The sequence below is a fragment of the Mustela putorius genome, unplaced genomic scaffold (genome assembly GCF_011764305.1).
Source record: "Mustela putorius furo isolate JIRA1106 unplaced genomic scaffold, ASM1176430v1.1 tig00003962_pilon_pilon_pilon, whole genome shotgun sequence".
NCBI lineage: Eukaryota > Metazoa > Chordata > Mammalia > Carnivora > Mustelidae > Mustela > Mustela putorius.
Genome location: NW_025422106.1, coordinates 23,734,681 through 23,753,133, shown reverse-complemented (window position 1 = coordinate 23,753,133; position 18,453 = coordinate 23,734,681). Strand labels below are relative to the sequence as shown.

Genomic DNA, 18,453 nt, shown 5'->3' with positions numbered 1-18,453 from the left:
ACTGCATTGACCATATTTACCAACTTCCCTTCAAAATATTTGCAAACTATCACTCCTTTCAACATCCTTTGGAGTGGCTGCTCCCATTTTCTGAGTCTGGAAGCTTGTAGTTTTTTCCCCCGGCAGCTGTGGTGCCCAGCCTAGCTTCTTAAGCTTTGTGTCACTGGTGCTTGGGAAAACAGGCGCGTGGCTGGGCAGATGGATGTCTCTGGCTGAGGCCAATGACATCCCTCCTGCCTCACCTTTTGCCTGTAGTACTTGGCAGCCAAGTTGGGCCTCATGACTCCAGACACAGGGGTGGGGCCTGGACTGGGCCTGTGGGGAGGGATTGACAAAAGTGACCACTTAGAGCCCTGTGCCTCAGCTCTTGGACGCCTGGCTGGAAGTAGGCAGTCCCGCTTCCTGTGACCTTGGGGGCTTGAACAGGACAGGGCCCAGGGGGCCCAGTGCACTACCTCTTTCCCCAAGCCTTTTCTCTTCATCGCTCCTCCTCTGTCGCTTCTTCCCCGCCCTCTACTGCCCTAAACTGCTTCCTGGGCCGGAAACTGTTTGGCTTTTTCCTGCCCCAGTGAGGGTTGGAGGGGGCGGGGGTTGTCGCAGCCCTTAACTTTCAGGGAACATGGAGCCCAGGAAGGCGGTGCCTGGGGTGCACAGCTGCGGGCCTCGGGTGGCCGCGGGGTCAGGGACGGCCGCGGAGCTCGTGTACCATCTAGCGGGGGCCCTGGGCACAGAGCTGAAGGAGCTGGCGCGCCGCTTCGGGCCGGAGGCGGCGGCCAGGCTAGTGCCGCTCGTGGTGCGGGCGCTGGAGCTCCTGGAAAAGGCTGCGGTGGGGCCGGACCCAGACTCAGTGAGTCACCGACTTTCCCCTGGCCCCCCCCAGGGCTGGTGGGAGTCCAGCCCTCACCGCCTGGCCTCCCCAGCTGCAGGTGTCCGCGCAGCAGGCCGAAGCAGAGCTGCGGCGGCTGCGGGAGGAGAACGAGCGCCTCCGCAGAGAGCTGCGCTCCGGGCCACAGGGTGAGCACGGCCAACGGGCGGGGCGGGCCGGCTCAGGGCCTCCTCCCCAGGCCTCGACTAAGAACGCCCCTTCCTCAGAGGAGCGCGCTCTCCTGAGGCAGCTCAAGGAAGTGACCGACCGCCAGCGGGACGAGCTCCGCGCGCACAACCGAGACCTGCAGCAGCGCAGCCAGGAGACAGAGGCGGTGAGGGCGGGGCGGGGCGAAGGGCGTGGGGCGTGGCGAAGGGCGTGAAGCGGGGCGCTCCCTAGCTCATCAGTCGGCGCCCCGCCCACTTCCTCTTTTGCTCCGCCTCCAGCTGCAGGAGCAGCTGCAGCGCCTCCTACTGGTGAACGCGGAGCTGCGGCACAAGCTGGCCGCCGTACAGATTCAGCTGCGCGCGGCGAGGGACCGTGAGAGGGAGTGGGAACTGCAGAGCCAGGGGGCCGTGGAGCTGACGCGGGATCGGACCAGGGGCTCCGGGTACGAGCAGAGGCAGGAGCCCGAGCGGGCCACCGCCGACGCAGGAGCCCCGGGGAACCCTGAGGACCCGGTGAGTGCCCATCACCGTACTCACAGGTCCGGTACTTGGTGGGCACTCGGGTTTTCTGTGCTGCGTAGCAGGTCCACCCGGAAGGCGGAAGGCGGCACACGAGTGGCCGGCACCTGCTCCCACGCTCAGCTGTCATCTGTTGCAGCGCCTTCGCCTCCAAGTCTCCGTGCCCGTCACTTGCTCTGTGATGGTGGGGTGGAGGGGAGCGCCGGTAGAGGCCCCCACTGACCAAGCCTGCCCTTCCTGCAGCAGCCAGGCCACCCCTCCAAGGCAGGACAGTGCAGCTTCAGTCGAGAGGAGCTCGAGCAGATCCTTCAGGAGCGGAATGAGCTTAAAGCCAATGTGTTCCTACTGAAGGAGGAGTTGGCCTACTTCCAGCGGTGAGGGTGGTGGGCAGGGGCTGGGAAGTTCAGGGGTCGCACTCACACCCATTGCTGGGCCTCAGGTCCCCAGCTTCATTCTTTGGTTCACTGATCTATCCACAATGACATGTGCCAGGCACTGTGCTGGACACTGAGAGGACATGAATCACACAGCTCCTGTCTTCCTAGAACTTCTTCCAAATGCGGGAGGAGGTAGTACAAAAAGTTACAGCAGTGGTCAAAGAAAGATTCCTAGGAGGGGGCAACATCTAAGCTACCTATGAGGTGTGTTAGCAAGGCAGAGTGTTTCAAAAAGGGGAACAACACACACAGGCACTTGGGATGAGAGCAATGGTTGGCATTCCCAGGGCTTACCCTGCCCTTTTCCCTCCTCTATAGGGAGCTGCTCGCAGACCACCGGGTCCCTGGGCTTCTGGTTGAGGCCATGAAGGTGGCTGTCAAGAAGCAGCGGAAGAAGATCAAGGCCAAGATGTTAGGGATCCCAGAGGAGGCAGAGAGCAGGTAAGTCCCTGCCTCCATTCCCACTGAGCCAGTCCTCCCTTGCTCTTTGTGCCGAGCCTGATGACCCAGCTGGGTCCTGCTCTAACCCAGCCTGGTCATCCCTTGAGCCTACCACCTTAGCCTCATCCCTCCCTGAGCCTGTCACCTAGCCTAATCACTTCTTAAACCTATTAACCTGGCCTGATCACCCCTGAGCCTGCTGTCCAGCCTGCCACATCTTCTATCTGGATCGCACTTGCCATGCTCACTATGTATCTTCTGCTGAAGAAATCTGGTAATGCTGCTTCTCCACCTTAGTTTTTCAGTTTCCTCTCTTGGCTGGATCTGCTTGTTCTCAGGGGGTTAAGAATGTAATTACAGGGGCGCCTGGGTGGCTCAGTGGGTTAAAGCCTCTGCCTTCAGCTCAGGTCATGATCCCAGGGTCCTGGGATTGAGCCCCACATCGGGCTCTCTACTCAGCGGGGAGCCTACTTCCTCCTCTCTCTCTGCCAGCTTCTCTGCCTACTTGTGATCTCTGTCTGTCAAATAAATAAAATCTTTTTTAAAAAAGAGGGGGGCACCTGGGTGGCTCAGTGGGTTAAAGCCTCTGCCTTCAGCTCAGGTCATGATCTCAGGGTCCTGGGATCAAGCCCCACATTCGGCTCTCTGCTCAGCGGGAAGCCTGCTTCCCCTCCTCTCCCTCTGTCTGCCTGCTGGTGATCTCTGTCAAATAAATAAAATATATAAAAAAAAAAAAAGAATGTAATTACAGGCACATCAGGACCTGCTATGAGGCTATCAAATTAAAGCCTCAAGATGTCCTTCCTTCATCTCCCTAGCACCTGCTTCTCTCCAGGCTTGAGGGTCCCATAGTCACTCTGTTCTCCCTTGGCTGTTTCTGGGTATTGTGCAGAAGACAGGACATAGCTGGATTCCCATGGTCCCCCAGGGCCTTGATGAATGACCCCCATATCTCCTCTCTCCTCTTCTCTGCCTCAGTGACGATGAAGACAGCTCATGGCTCCTGCTCTCCAGTGATAAGGGAGCCCACCCTGCACCCACTGAGTCCAGAATACAAAGTTTGTATGTTGTGGGAAGAGGAAGGGCAAAGGTTGTGGGGGTGAAGGAGGGGCCCCACCTTTGTTCTTCTCCCCTTTCCTGCTCCACTGACATTCATCCTGCTGTCCTGAGCTCTAAGTATGCCCCTCCCTCCATTGACCCTGGCCCCTTCCCCTCCTCAGTACTTCGGGTTGCCCTTTCTTCCTATTGTATCCTCTTTCCTCACCACTCCCCGAGCCCATAGCCTTGACCTCTCTGGTATCCAAGCTCAAAATACCTCTTGGTTCTCCCCCCAGCTTTGGCCTGTCCTATCAGAGTGAAACAGAGGCCCGTGAAGCCCAGACCAGCAGCATGGCTCCCAGTGAGCTAGGGGGAGAAGAGGAGGCCCCACAACAACCCCACTTGGAGCCTGGGGGCAGCCCCACAGTCCTCAATTCCTGACTGGCTCTGCTCTGCACCCGATGAACATCTTTGTCTGGGGAAGTCTCAGCTGCCCCAGAGAACTGACTTTGGAATCCGGCTATGGGTGGGTGTGTGGCCTCAAATGAGGACAGGGCTCTGTTCTTCTCAGCCCTCCCCAGGCTCTTTCCCAGTCCTGGCCTGAGCTAGGTCATGATGAAGAGCTCAGCCTACTTTCCTTTCCTGTATCTCTGTGCCAAGCCTCAAGGGTCAGATAAAATTGCTTCCTTCTGGAGTCTCAGTTTTCCTATCCATATAATGGAGAGCTGACTACCTACCTCCCAAGGGTTTGTGAGAGTAGCCTAAGGCAATATAATAAAGCAGCTGCCCATGATACCCAGAAATGGCTCCAAGTCTGTGTATTAGCAGTCTTCCCCCGCCTGGGGGGCAGGCTGGACCTGCTAAGTCCGACAGGACCAGGGGCAGGCTGTGGTTTCCTCACAGGGTCTTGTTGGTTGTTAAGTGGGTGGGGAGCTTCTCCTGGTGAGGGCCTCACTTGTGTAGTATGACCTAATGGAAAGACATGGCTCCCAGTCTCACCACACACCCTTGCCTGTGCCCCAGTATCCAGGCTTTTCATCTTCCTGACCCCTCCAGACTGAGGCCAGCCCTTATAGTACCCACTCAGCCTTCACCACAGCTTTCCTTTCCTTTTTATTTGTCTGGTGTCTGATCTTCCCAGCAACTCCCCCCCTCCACCCCTCTCAGGGAGGTGCCTCATGGCAGCCCGCCCCTTCACACTGGTTTCCTCAGGAAAGGCCTTGGAAGGAAGCAGGGAGGGGGTTGGGAGCTGTGGGGGCCAGACTAACCCAAACCCTCCGGCTGAACGGGCCGCCATGGGACTAAGGCTGCTGCTACTGTTGCTGCTCTGGACACAGGGGACCCAGGAGTCCAAGCTGGACCCCAATGGGCAGCATGTCTGCCTGGCCAGCAGGTGGGTCTTTGTGGGAATCTGAGGTCGGGGTGGTGGTGGCTGAACTGGGGTAGAGGCATTGCCGAGAAGGAGGAAGACATGAGGGAAGAGGCCATGGAGCTGAAGGGAAGGGGGCCTGGGGACAGCCTGGAGGGTGGTAGATAGGCAAGGCTGGAGGTGAGAGGGCCAGGGAAGGAAAGGGAAGGGATTAGGAACACTGGAGCTGTGACTCTTGGCTAGGCCTGCCTGATGGGGCTCAGGCGGCCTCCCACATCTCAGCCAGAGATAGAGATCTACCTGCGGAGACAGTCTGTCCCCCGGCTGACCCCTCTCTGCCCCACAGCCCCTCTGCTGATATCCAGTGCTGCCCAGGCTGGAGGCAGAAAGATCAAGAATGCACTATCCGTGAGTAGCCAGAACAGATCCCTACCCAAGAAGAAATGAGGACATAGCCCAGTGACTGTTCCTTCCCCTCCTCCTGGGACCTATTTCCCCTCCTGAGCCCTAGAGCTGGAGCCCATCCTGACATCCCCCGGGGCCCAGCCCTGATGGAATGACTCTTGAGGGGGCAGGGTGCTGGGAACCAGTGAGAGGGGCAGAGTGGTCCCCTGGTTTGGCCATGCCACCATCCTTCCCACCTGGGTGGGATGTTTTTCAGCCATCTGTGAAGGGCTAGATGCCTGCCGGGAAGATGAAGTCTGTGTGAAACCAGGCCTCTGTCGATGCAAACCTGGATTCTTCGGGGCCCAGTGCAACTCCCGTGAGTCCTAGTTTCAACTGGAGGATGAAGTTGCTAGGCAGAACTGGGCCGCGGGGAGGCAAAGCAGGTAGAAATGTGATCTTAGAACAGCAGGGCCAGAATCCCTCCAAGCTTCACCGAGGAGATGGAGGCCCAGAGTTGGGAAGTGACGCATTCCTGGAAGGTGACCTGAGTCATCTGGTTTTTACCCATATCCACAAAGCCCTACCCACAGTTCTTAATGTGTGCCCTTCACCATCTTGCCCAACTTCTCGGAAAAGACGCTGGTTATCCCTGTTAATTGCAAAATGGGCATGTGTGGAGGGTGGAAGGAGAACCCTGGCCCGGCTCTTCCTTCTCTGGTGAAAAGAGGGCATGGGAAAGGGTTTGGTGCGCAGGATGGCCAGAGAGCAGGACTCAGGGCTGAGAAGAGACACTAGGGGCAAATGTGGCTTTTTTGTGACCTTCACAGTCACCATCTGGGCTGGGGTCGACACTCAGGACGCTCAGTTCACCTCCAGTGGGGTGGGTGGAGGATGGGGGTAGGGCGTGAGAGGAAGGCAGGGGCATGGATGAAATCCTACTTCTGTGTGACTCTGACCAAAGCTTCTCCCACTCAGGACCTCTAAGTGTGTTCTGGGGTATGAAGTAGGAAGCTGGGCCCACTGCAAAGGGTTTTTGTAGTTCAGAGTCAGAGGCAGGAAGTGAGCTGTGCCCCAGGAGGTTAGGCTGCCTGTTCAAGGGTCTGTCTCTGGCTCTTGGGCGTGGGCCTGGCACCCCTCTTCCTTGTGGAAGGGGGTTGCGACGCTGTGGAGAGCCATGTCTGGCCCAGAGCCTGCTGACCCCCTTCCGTTCCCCACTCCGTGCCCACCCCATCCCTGCAGGCTGCCCCGGCCAGTACTGGGGTCCCGACTGCCGTGAGATCTGTGCCTGCCACCCACACGGCCAGTGCGAGCCGGCCACGGGCGTGTGCCACTGCCAAGCGGACCGCTGGGGCGGCCGTTGTGAGTTCGCTTGCGCCTGCAGCCCGCACGGGCGTTGCGACCCCGCGACGGGCGCGTGCCGCTGCGAGCCCGGCTGGTGGTCCTCCACTTGCCGCCGCCCGTGCCAGTGCAACCCGGCGGCGGCGCGCTGCGATCAAGCCGACGGCTCCTGCCGCTGTGAGCCGGGCTGGTGGGGCCGCCGCTGCAGCTTCCGCTGCGCCTGCCATGGCTCCCCGTGCACACAGGAGACCGGCCGCTGCGTCTGCCGCCCGGGCTGGTGGGGCCCCGAGTGCCGGCAGCAGTGCGAGTGCGTGCGCGGTCGCTGCAGCGCCGCCTCCGGCCAGTGCGCCTGCCCGCCGGGCTTCCGCGGTGCCCACTGCGAGCTGCCCTGCCGCGCCGGCAGCTACGGGCCTCACTGCCGCGACAGGTGAGCGGGAGGCGGGGGCGCGACCGTGAGCACCCCCTGCCCCGCGCAGGAGCGGTGCGGGGGTGCAGGGGCGAGAGCGCGGGGGAGGGGGGAAGCCGGGCAGAGGCGGGGGCGCGGGGATAGCAGGGCCCGGTGCTTTCCGCCAAGACCGACGGGGACGGGACAGAAGGAGGAGAAAGACCCTCGAAGCCTGAGGTCCAGCTTCGCCCAGCTCGTCGTCTGGTTGTTCTCAAACCGTAGGAGTACCAGCAAACTATAGTTAGAAGCAGATAAAAGATGAATGAGAGGAAGGAAGGGGCATGACAAAAGCGTGACAAAACGATTGCAGGGTGCCTTTCAAACTTAGTGGCTTTCAAACTTGGGCCGCTCCACGCACAGTAAGAAATGCGTTTTGGGGCGCCTGGGTGGCTCAGTGGGTTAAGCCTCTGCCTTCGGCTCAGGTCATGATCCCAGAGTCCTGGGATCGAGGCCCCGCATCGGGCTCTCTGCTCAGCAGGGAGCCTGCTTCCTCCTCTGTCTTTCTCTACCTGCCTCTCTGCCTACTTGTGATCTCTCTCTGTCAAATAAATAAATAAAATCTTAAAAAAAAAAAAAAAAAGAAATGCGTTTTGGGGCGCCTGTCTGGCTTAGTAGGTAGAGCATGCGACTCTTGAACGGGGGTTGGGGTGGGGGTGCTTGAGTTACAGCCCTGCACTGGGCGTTGCGCCTTGGGCATGGCACTTACTTAAAAGCAAATAAAAACAAAACAAAAGGAAATGCGTTTTACATCCCACCTAATTCTGTCTGTCTCAACACACACAGCTCTGGGGTAAAAGCTTAACCAGACAACATACACTTATCTTTGCTTCACGTATTACATGTAATATAAATGTGTATATATCTATAGATTACATACCTGAGATACATACACACACTGTAATGCTTGCTTGCTTGCTTGATTGCTTTTTCTTTCTGTTGCGGATCTGCTAAATTGATTTTATGAACAAACGAATCTGATCCAAACATATGATTCCAGATAACTATCCAAAGAAAGACTTTTCAAGAAACTGTTAAAGAATCAATGAGAGAGGTGCCTGGGCGGCTCAGTGGGTTAAGCCTCTGCCTTCGGCTTAGGTCATGGTCTCAGGGTCCTGGGATCGAACCCCACATCGGGCTCTCTGCTCCTCAGGGAGCCTGCATCTCCCTCTCTCTCTGCTTGCCTCTCTGCCTACTTGTGATCTCTGTCTGTCAATCAAATAAATAAAATCTTTAAAAAAAAAAAAGAATCAATGAGAAATTAAGATTAAGGAAAACCTTAGTGGGAGACTTCTTAGGAGAGTAGATCCTAAGAGTTCTCTTCACAAAGGAAAAAAAATTTTTTTGTTGTTTTTGTTTTGTTTTGTTTTTTGTTTTTGCACCTACATGAGATGAGGGACATTAGCTAAAATTACTGTGGTAACCATTTCACGATATAGGTAAGTCAAGTCGAGGCTGTGTACCTTAAAGTTACTCAGTGCAGTATGACAGTTACATCTAAAAAAAAACAAAAACAAAAACAAAAAACTGGGGAAAAAAATTTTTTTAAGATTTTACTTATTTATTTGAAAGGATGAGTGAAAGATAGCACAAGGTGGTAGGGAGGAGAGGGAGAAGCAGACTCCCTGCTGAGCAGAAAGCCCCATGTGGGTCTTGATCCCAGGACCCTGAGATCATGACCTGAGCTGAAGGCAGATGCTTAACCCACTGAGCCAGGAAAGCACCCCGAAGACTTTTTTTTTTAAACATAAGATAAACTTGAAATTATAGTGATGAAAACAGACATGTTTTAATTTTTATGCATTTTCATCTTGTGGGACAGGAGATACTCTGAGTCCCAATCATGCCAGACCTCAGAGATGGCGGGGAAAGGAGGGTTGAGGGGAGAAAAGGGATAGGAAGGAACACTGGGGAGAAGGTTGGCCAAAGTAACTTGGCTGTTCTGGCTGGGCTGGGAGTTCTTGGTAACCCTGGGACCCTAGGAAGGCCAGGTTCTAGAATGGGAAGTTAGAAGGAGAGGGCTGGAATCCTACGGAGATCCTCTGTCCAGCCTTTTTGCTGTACAACATGGGGAAACTGAGGTTTAAACCTGCCTGAGTGCTCTGGGTGCTCTCCAGTGTCCCTGGAGGCCTCAGTGGGGACTCCCTCTATCCGCTCCTCAGTGCTGCCATGCACTCCTTCCCTTCCCAGCTGCGGTCACTGCAAGCACAAGGAGCCATGCTCTGTAGACACAGGCAGCTGTGAGTCCTGCGAGCCGGGCTGGAACGGAACCCAGTGCCACCAGCCCTGCCCACCTGGCACTTTTGGCGAGAGCTGTGGACAGCTGTGCCCCCACTGCCGGCTTGGGGAGGCCTGTCAGCCAGACACTGGGCACTGTCAACACTGTGACCCTGGGTGGCTGGGGCCCAGGTGAGGGGGCCGGCCTGTTCCCGGGTGGGGTGCACCTTCCTTCAGGATCCTGGTTCCAGCTACTCCCTCTGGGGAGTTGCTGGTCCCTCCCCCAGTACACTAATTCACAAAGCCTTTGGGGCCTGCCTCCTGGGGAAGTGGGAGGGAAGAGAGATGAGGGCTGATGAGGCCCTGGGCAGAGTTCTCTTCCTCCTTCACCACTCAGGTATCCTGAGCTCTCTCTCTCTCTCTCTCTCTCTTTTTTTTTCCTGAGCTCTCTTCTTCCTCTCTAGGCTCTGTAGTCTGTCACCTCTTGGGTTTGGCCCCAGGTTCAAGGCCCTGTTTATACCTGAGCTTCATTGCCGAGGAGTAGATAGTTGGGGTCCTGGGTCCAGAAGAATGGGGGAAGATGGGTAAGACCCTTCTGTGGGGGCTCTGCCTTGCCAGGCCTGCCCTGCCCACCTATTCCAAGTCTCTCATCACCTCAGGTGTGAAGACCCCTGCCCGACTGGCACCTATGGGGAGGGCTGTAGCTCTGTCTGCCACACCTGTGTTCAGGGGACCTGTGATGCTGTGACTGGAGAGTGTATCTGCCATGCTGGCTACTGGGGACCCAGGTGAGAGAACTGGGGCCCTGGCAGGGAAGCAGGGGGCTAGGTCAGACCTCTGTGCCGTCTGTTTCCTGAACTTCCCTTCCTGGGCTTCTCCCCCTCCACACACCCACCCAGCATGCTCAGCTCATCGCTGCGAAGTTATTCCTCCTGCTATGAGGTCCGCATCTTCCAGAAGTAGTGATGCTTAATCTAAAAGGCCTGGCTCCCTAATGAGGTGGAGAAGTTCTTTAGGGGTAGGATTGCCGACTCCATTGTTGTTTCCCTGAGGTCTTGAGATGGTAAAACATAAACAAGGTCAATGTCTTTGATGTCAGGTTTTCCACCTCTAGGACTGAATGTAGAATCACGTGGAACAGACCTAATTTTCTAGAGGAGAGGACCAAGGCCCAGAGAGCAGGGCAGGGCGGGTCAGACCTCCAGACCCTGAAGACTTTTCTCTGGATGCCGTTGGCCTCTGGCTTATTTCACATTAGTGCTGGATGGGCTAGGGGTGAGGATCAGGAGAGGTGGAGCTTGTCTGAAGATTATACCCTGGGGGGCTGAGTACCGAGGGGCCGCCTCTGGATGGCCTCTCTGGAAGACAGGCTTAGAGGCTAAGGGGATTCTCCCAAGTACTGCCAGCGGTACTTAGAATGTGGGCTCAGAGGTCAGAGGAGTCTGCTTGGGCATTGTCCAGGGATGTCTGTGTGGCAGGGGGTGGGGAGCGGTGCCCAGAAATCTACCTTCCCCTGTGCCCCGCCTACCCCTAACTCTTCTCACCCAGCCTTCAGCCTTTGTCTCTTATCATCCCATAGCTGCAACACTTCATGCCCACCTGGTTTCCATGGCAACAACTGCTCTGTTCCCTGTGAATGTCCAGAGGGACCCTGCAACCCTGTCTCTGGGGCCTGCCAGCTGGGTAAGGTGCAGGGGCACCTGGGTGGCTCAGTTGGTTAAGCGTCTGCCTTCAGCCCAGATCATGATCCCATGGTTCTGGGATGGAGCACCACCCTCCCACCACCCCCACCCTAGCCCCCACCCCCGCCCGCCAATTGCCCAGCAGGGAGCCTGCTTTTCCCTCTCCCTCTGCCTGCCTCTCCCCCTACTTGCGCTCTGTCTCTCTATCAAATAAATAAATAAAATCTTAAAAAGAAAGAAGAGAGAAAGGAAGGAAGGAAGAAAGGTGCAGGGGGCAGTAACCAGGGAGAGACTGGCCCTTTATATGGCTCCAGGGATGTATCCCTTGACAGGGAGTCTGGGCTCACTTCAGAGGCATGAAATCTGTATGGTTAACTTTGGGGGTCCCTGAAAATAGGACAGCCCCTGCCTCCTGAGAAACCAGGCTAGCAGCCAGGAAATGAGCAGGCAACTCTCAGACCTGCTACAAAGGGAATATGTACCAGGTATGTGATAAGTGGGAGCAGGGGCTTGTGGAACAGACCAGGGCCCAGGCTGGGGACAGGCTAGCAGGATTGCTGCTTTGGGGAGCTGAATACAGTCTACATCTCTCAGAAAAAGGGGAGGGACCCGTAGGTGGAAGATTCTGGGGGGCCGGGGGACAACTCAGAGCTGGAGAGGAAACATGATGTATGGAAAACACAATGGCCCAGAATATTTGGCCATCTCCTGCTCTCTCTTCCTCTCCCCAGGGCACCACAGTCGGGATGCAGCCCTCATAGCTGGCATCCTTGTGCCTCTGCTGCTGCTTCTCCTGGGCCTCATTTTCTGTGCCTGCTGCTGCTGGGCCGCCCGGTTGGACCCCAAGGACAGGTGAACTCTGGCCTGTCCCTTCCCCCACCCCCAGCTTGGGACAGGGGTTTGGGAGCAGGCTGGCATCTGGTTTCCCTTTGGGGGTGGGGAAGGACTGGCCGGGTCACACACTTAAGTCCGAGGTAACGGGGTAGCTGGCAGTGGTCATGGCCTGGACACTGCCATGTCCAGGCCATACCTTCCTTGAAAGCCTTCCAGAAGCAAGTTTCCGAGTTGCTGGAGGGTGAGCAGCGTCACTGTGCACTGGGCATCAGGCTGGGGCAACTCAAAGCCCCCAGCTGCTGAGGGTTTATTCACAGGGATCCCAGGAGGAAAGCAGGGAAGGCAGAAGCCCCAGGGCAATGCTGGGCAGGGACAGGAAGAGACTAGGCCTCAACAACTCCCTGTTTCTCCAAAGGAGAGTGACATCAAAGTCCGAGTGGTGGTTTATCAGAGATGGCGGCTTTCTGAGAAGAGGAGATAATAGGAAGGATTAGGGGGACTTTCGGGGGTGGAGGTGGGGGTGCCCACTGCTGGGGAATGTTATTTGACCGAGCTTTGTTCCTTTACCAAATCTCATCACATTTCTGGTTCCTTGGAGACTCAGAGCAGCAAGGAGGTTCAGAGCAGGGAACATGCAGGCGGAAGGATTAGTGTTCTCAAACCACAGAGGAGGACACGGAGGCCTAAGGTGACCTAGCCTGTCACTGGCGCCCACAAAGCCCATGCTCTGTTTTTCTGGATTCTCTGGTGCTCTTGTATTAGTTCACGCACTAATCCCCAAGCATCCTCCTACTCTGTGCTGTGTGGTACTCACAGATGACAGACCCTGGGCGTGGGGAAGAAGACCTCCACTCGAGAACAGAAAGGGACAAAGGCTGTCAGAGGAATGGTAACAGTGAAGCCGTGGCTTCCAGTTGGAGGGTGGGCGGTCAGGGACAGGCTTCCTGGAGGTGGTGGCACTTTCAGAAATGTAGCTGAACTGGGACTCAGCAAGGGTGATAGTAACACAAAGCTGCATTTGGGGGAACCCCCACCAGGTGCCTGGCACTAGCGTGATAGAAAGGCACTAGCTTGACAGATGAGGAAACTGAGGCTCAGAGAGGTGAAGCCTGTTGTTTGGATTTTATTCTGTGGCCCAAGGGAACCACTGAAGTAGACAGTCACTCTGTGACCCTGCCTCTCTCACACTAACCCCAGGACTAAGATGGTCCTGACCCTTTTCTGCGGCCCCCACCCTACTCCCACCAGTAGTCTTATGCACTGACCACCCTCCCGTACCCTCAGGCCAGCAAGTGATGGAGCTGCTGTGACCAGGATGAAGCTGCAGGTCTGGGGGGCGCTGAGCAGCCTGGGCTCGGCACTACCCTGTGGTAGCTTCAGCAGCCACAAGCTTCCCTGGGTGACAGGTCAGTATGGGTGCTAAAGGTCAGGGGCTGGGATGGGACAAGGTCTTCCGTGGACCTCCGTGCCTGACCCCGAGCCCTCTGCAGTCTCTCACCATGACCCGGAGATCCCCTTCAACCACAGCTTCATTGAGCCACCCTCGGCCGGCTGGGCCTCAGATGACTCCTTCTCTTCTGATCCCGAGTCTGGAGAAGACGAGAGCCCGGCCTACTGTGTACCACCCCAAGAAGGTAGTCCCCGACAGCCCGCTCCGCCCTGAGCATCCCTGCCCACTGCCACTTCTTTATTCCTTCAGCAAACATGTATCCAGTGGCCTTTCGAGTGCAGGTCCATTTCCTGGCCGTGGGACATGGTAAAGAACAAGACCGAACATTCCGGTCTCCCCAAGCTTCCTGTCTGGCGGGTGGTGATCGGGAACATGTAGGACAGAGGCTGTGTCAACATGCTTTGATGGGGGACATAAAAGTTGGGGCTCATGATCCAGCCCTGTCAGGGGTGATTAGGGCCAGGGAAGATGGCTCAGGAGTTGAGTCTAGCAGAATCAGGAGGAGTCAACCAAGTGACAGCTAAGGAGGGGTGTGAGAATGGTGTTTCAGGAAGAGGGAACAACACACGCAAAGGCCCGAAGGTGAGAGGGACTGGAGTGTGACACACTGACAGAGCTTTAGCTTGGCTAGCATGTGGCATTAGTTCACAGGGGAAGGAGTGGTGAGAAGAGTGTGTGGAAGGAGTCATGTCTACCTGAATAGGCCGTCCCCTGCCTCTGTACCCTCACCCATTTCCTCACCCCATTGTTGATGCTTCCCAGCAGATGTCAAACTGAGTAAACAGGACTGATTGGGGTGGCAAGCCCAGCTTTAGGCAGCCTCTTCTGTCTCCTCTTCCAGGGATGGTCACTGTGGCCCACGGAGAGTTTCCAGAAGCCAGCCTGGCTGGAGGCCCCGTCCCTCCCCCCGAGGACGCCTCCACCCCATTTCCCATCCCGCGCACTTCCAGCCTCGCCCGGGCCAAACGGCCGTCAGTCTCCTTTGCCGAAGGCACCAAGTTTGCCCCACAGAGTCGCCGAAGCTCAGGGGAAATCTCCAGTCCTCTCCGAAAGCCCAAGAGGCTCTCCCGGGGGGCCCAGTTGGGCCCTGAAAGCCAGGAGGCTGAGGAGTCCATGGACTCAGAGAAAGCAGAAATGGATGAAACCCTTCCTGGTGCTGCCAGCCCCAGGGATTCAGCCACTGGCCGCCGCCGGCTACCTCTTGGTGGCCGGACAGTGGCTGAGCGTGTAGAAGCCATTGAGGGCAGTGTCCTGGAGGGCTCAGGCTCTGTGACTACGATCTACATGCTGGCAGGGACACCCCAGTTATCTGAGGGCCCTGTCCGGTCTGTTCTCCGCCGTTTTGGTAGCTTCCAGAAAGGCCAGGCAGGGCCCAAGGTCAAGAGTGCCATCCCCAAGCCTCCACGCCGGGCCCTTAGTCGAAATAAGGGCAGCCCTGGACTAGCCTCTGGCTCTGCCAAGCAGAGCCCCAGCCTAGCCCCCAATGAAGAGCTTACTAGGTCCTTAGAGTCTGTAGGAACTGGGCCAGAGGAAGTGGCCAGGGGGCTGGGGGATGGTACCAAGAATTCAGGAAGGGCCCAGGAGCTGACCCCTGACAGTGGCCCCCAAGAACAGGATCCCCAAAAGCTGGCTGATGAGAAAGAGCAGGAGGAGCCCCAGTATGAGAACGTTACACCCATCTCTGGGCTACCAGCACCCTGAGAACCTTGAATTTGGAGAGTGGGAAGACTGTGGATAGGGGTAGGCTTCTGAACTGCCCCTGAATCAGACTGTGTTTTGCTGGAAAAAGATCTCAGGGCCAGGAAAGACAGACCAGAGCCTCTGCCCTTTCATGGGGAAATGTCAGAGCTGGAGGCCAATTGGCTCTGGGCCCTGGCAGTGCTCTGGGAGTGGTCTGGAAGGCCTGGGCAGAGACCCCATGGGGTGGAGTCAGGAAGGGGAAAGAGATGACTGCAGGGACTTTTTTTTCTGTTTTCCTAGACTCTGCCCCAAAAGGCTATTCTTTCCTCCATTTGCAAAACATTTTTCTGAAATGGGAAACAACCTAAATGATGACAAAAGATTGGTTAAAGAAAGATTGCTTAGGATAGGTCTCTAAACAACCACAAAAATCACATTGTGTAAGAATATTTAATATGGGAAATAGGGGAGACTGTTTATGCTCAACTGTTAAGTGTAAAAAATAAGGTGTCTTTTTATAAATTTCATTTCTTTTTGCTTCAGGCTACATGTTTAGAATTCTCCCACTTTGTGTATATTTTGTGATTGTTTTACAAACTTTTTTTTTCTGAAGGATGTATGTGCATAAAAAATTTTGAGGGAGAGGCATCAAATGGCATTTTTTTGGGGGGGGGGAGATGAGATTGTAGCTAATATTTATTTTCTTAAACTTTTGTATTATTTGTAAATTGTCATTAGTGAACATTCTTTTTACTTTTCTCACTAGATTTTTTAAAAAATATTAAAACAATGTTTTTTGTGAAAAATTTTAAAAAGTACTAACATTATAGACATGTATAAAGTAAAAAAGAGATTTCCCTTTTCCTCAGAGGAACCTGAGGGACAGGGGAGGGACCAGACTTAACTTGTCTCTGAATGTCTTTTGGTCTTGTTTGAAATTTTTTTCTCACATACTTGAATTACCTAGTCAGTACAGAAACAGCAGCTTCCCCTTCTATCCCAGTGCTCAGAGAATCTGGTGAACAGTTCAGATCTTTCCTTTCAGATGTTTTTCTGGACACATGAAGACAAAAGATCATATTGTTGTACACTTTGTGTTTTTACTTAACAATACAGTTTGGTTATATTTTGATGTCCGTAAATGTAAAGCTACCTCTTTTTATTAAAAAAATGGCTACATGGAATTCCATCATGTGGAAAAAACACAGGTTATTTAAACCATTCCCCTACCCGTGGAGATTTGGGTTGTTTCTAATCATTTTGATGCAATAAATGACACAGTGTACTATTTTGTCCATATTTCTTTTTGCACTGTGCATGTTTTTCTGCAGAAGAGATTCCTAGAAGTGGAATTGCTGGGTGATAGGATAAGACATTAAATATTTGGGCACGCACTTTACATTGCCCTCCAAAAAAGTTACATGGTTTTGTATTCTCACAAATGATGGCAAGATCTATTTCCGCACACCTGGTCTAATAGGCTGAAATGGTATCTCATTATCTTAGCACGATAGAAATAATAAAGTGATAACATGCTAAAACTTTTTAAGAAGTTAAAAGTTTTGTACAGATAAAAGGGTTTTTTACATTTGTTTTTTAACTATCAAAAAATCGTATCATTAAAATGTGAATTTCTATGCTTATTCTAAGGTTGAGCTTCTTTTCGTGTCTTTAATAATTATTTTTTTTCCTATGAGTTATCTGATTATGTTCTTTCCCCGATTTTCAACTGAGGTGTTCATCTTTTCCTCATTGATTTATAAGTGTCTATGTATATCAAGGATATTAATTCTTTGCCCCATTTGTGATTGGTGATTTAATGCTGTTAATAGTTTCTTTCTTCTTTCTATAGAAATTTAAAATTTTAATTTAGACAGTCTTTTTTTTTTTTTTTTTTTTTGGTGGGCAGCAAAGCAAGGTTTATTGAGCAATGGCAAAGTGATAGTACAAAGCTCCTAAGGAGGTAGGGGACAGGAGAGGGTTGCCATGGGAGTTTCTAAGTCTAGGGGTTTTTATGGGCTTGTTGGCCCTCTGTTTTGAGCTGATTGACCCTCCGGCGCCTGTCATCCAATCAGGTTTTTGTCACAAGGGAAAGGGTGGAGGGTTCCTTGCAGAGTGGTCCAAAATCCTTTTTTAAGGGTGGCTTCCTCTTAGGGTGGGGCCCCTTTAGACAGTCTTTTTCTTCTTGACTGCTGAGGGTTTTTTTGTTTTGTTTTGTTTTTAAGATTACGTATTTGAAAGAGAGAGCGCATGCTTGCGCGCCCACCAGCAGGGGGAGCAGCAGAGGGAGTGGGAGAAGCGGACTCCCCGTTGAGCTAAGCAGAGAGCCCAAAGCAGGGCTCTTTCTCAGGACCCTGGGAACATGACTTGAGCCAAAGGTAGGCTTAACCCATTGAGCCACCTAGGCACCCCTTGACTTGTGAGTTTCAAATGCTTAGTCGAAAGGCCTTCTCTACCCTGAACTAGTGAAATAATCATCTGCCTTTTCTTCTGGTACTCTAGTGGTTTTATTTCTTTATGATTTGTCAGCAGTTCTGGTGTTGGGGCTTTAACACCCTTGACAAAAACACCGAAAAAAGAAACCCAGAATTTCATTCAAATAGCCCTGGATTCAAATATCAGTTCTGATAATAATTGTTTTGTGACTTTGAAATGGTATTTAAAACCTCAGTTTTTTCAACTGGGGACTTTGAAATGGGGACCTGGCCATCTCCCAGAGCTGTTGTGGGGATTAAATGACAAACTACATAAAGCACCTAGGAAATTTTTAGTTCTCAAAAAAGGGTAATTACTATTTGCATCACCATATTCTCCCAGATTTGAATCCTCTGTCCCAAGAAGCTGATAACTTCCATCCCTTTTCATTTGTTCATGTTTTCACTCAACAAGCCCAATTTTGTGCACCTGCTTTGTTTGGGCTTCTGTGTTAAGCGCTGGTAAACAAAGTTGAGTAAGACATAGTTTTTGCCCCCAAATATTTGTTCATAGTCAGTGGGAAAAGGGAGGGACAAACAGATGAAACAGTGCACTATAAAAAAAAATACAAAACCGTGCAATCAGTGGACAAAGATAGTAAAGGATATTTGGGGGAGTGGTTAGGGAAGGCTTCTTGAAGGAGGTGCTATCCAAGAAGAGTCTATCTTTGAAGGCCAGAGGCAAGAGTGCAGCACCTGCAGGAACCACAAGCAATTCCATGTGATTGAAGCACCTATGATCTGGCCAGTCAACCAGCCTCTAAGTGGAGGAAGAGACCAATAGGGAGGAGCCTGTGTGGGTTAGGCTAGAGAACTTGAACTTTATCCTACAGGACAAATGGTAGAGAGTTTCTGAAGGATTGAGCAGAGGTCAAATTTACTAAGGTCAGATTTACCTTTCCCACAGCTCACTGGGATGGGGTTGGGTGAAGAAATGTATTTGAGAAGCTGAGAACAGAGGCTGAATGAAGAGCAGTTGCAGTCCTAGGGATACAGATGGGCAAATTAGATAAATGTTTAGGAGATATGGCTGTGTTGGTGGGGTGGGGTGGGGTGGGTGAAGGAGAGGGAGAATAATGGAGAATTTAAGACAAATTTCAAATATTTATTGAA

At 53.4% G+C, this 18,453-nt stretch overlaps 2 protein-coding genes across 3 annotated transcripts; both read left to right on the top strand.

Moving 5' to 3' along the window:
- The first annotated feature begins 259 nt into the window (after nt 1–259).
- Nucleotides 260–4,266, top strand: LOC101680843 (Rab interacting lysosomal protein). Of its 2 annotated transcripts, XM_004746873.3 has the most exons (9): nt 260–847; nt 921–1,014; nt 1,093–1,199; nt 1,312–1,545; nt 1,795–1,925; nt 2,307–2,429; nt 3,408–3,491; nt 3,764–3,850; nt 3,882–4,266. In XM_004746873.3, exons 1-9 carry the CDS (start codon nt 620–622, stop codon nt 4,069–4,071), a joined length of 1,278 nt encoding a protein of 425 aa, XP_004746930.3. In that variant the 5' UTR covers nt 260–619; the 3' UTR covers nt 4,072–4,266. The 2 variants fall into 2 exon arrangements, with proteins under 2 accessions (XP_004746930.3, XP_004746931.1); XM_004746874.3 differs by having other exon boundaries at nt 269–847; nt 1,798–1,925; nt 3,764–4,266.
- Nucleotides 4,267–4,413: 147 nt separating this feature from the next.
- On the top strand, nt 4,414–16,509 carry SCARF1 (scavenger receptor class F member 1). Its single transcript, XM_045070264.1, has 11 exons — nt 4,414–4,860; nt 5,183–5,244; nt 5,498–5,599; nt 6,463–6,988; nt 9,194–9,412; nt 9,880–10,008; nt 10,800–10,903; nt 11,634–11,754; nt 13,021–13,142; nt 13,227–13,370; nt 14,028–16,509. Exons 1-11 carry the CDS (start codon nt 4,646–4,648, stop codon nt 14,885–14,887), a joined length of 2,604 nt encoding a protein of 867 aa, XP_044926199.1. The 5' UTR covers nt 4,414–4,645; the 3' UTR covers nt 14,888–16,509.
- Nucleotides 16,510–18,453: the final 1,944 nt, after the last annotated feature.

Coding starts and splice junctions, on each gene's coding strand:
- SCARF1 (XM_045070264.1), top strand. CDS start 4,646: ATGGCAGCCCGCCCCTTCACACTGGTTTCCTCAGGAAAGGCCTTGGAA. Junction 5,245..5,497: donor AGATCAAGAATGCACTATCC/GTGAGTAGCCAG, acceptor GATGTTTTTCAG/CCATCTGTGAAGGGCTAGAT. Junction 13,371..14,027: donor CTGTGTACCACCCCAAGAAG/GTAGTCCCCGAC, acceptor CTCCTCTTCCAG/GGATGGTCACTGTGGCCCAC.
- LOC101680843 (XM_004746873.3), top strand. CDS start 620: ATGGAGCCCAGGAAGGCGGTGCCTGGGGTGCACAGCTGCGGGCCTCGG. Junction 1,015..1,092: donor GCTGCGCTCCGGGCCACAGG/GTGAGCACGGCC, acceptor CCCCTTCCTCAG/AGGAGCGCGCTCTCCTGAGG. Junction 1,200..1,311: donor GCAGCCAGGAGACAGAGGCG/GTGAGGGCGGGG, acceptor CTCCGCCTCCAG/CTGCAGGAGCAGCTGCAGCG.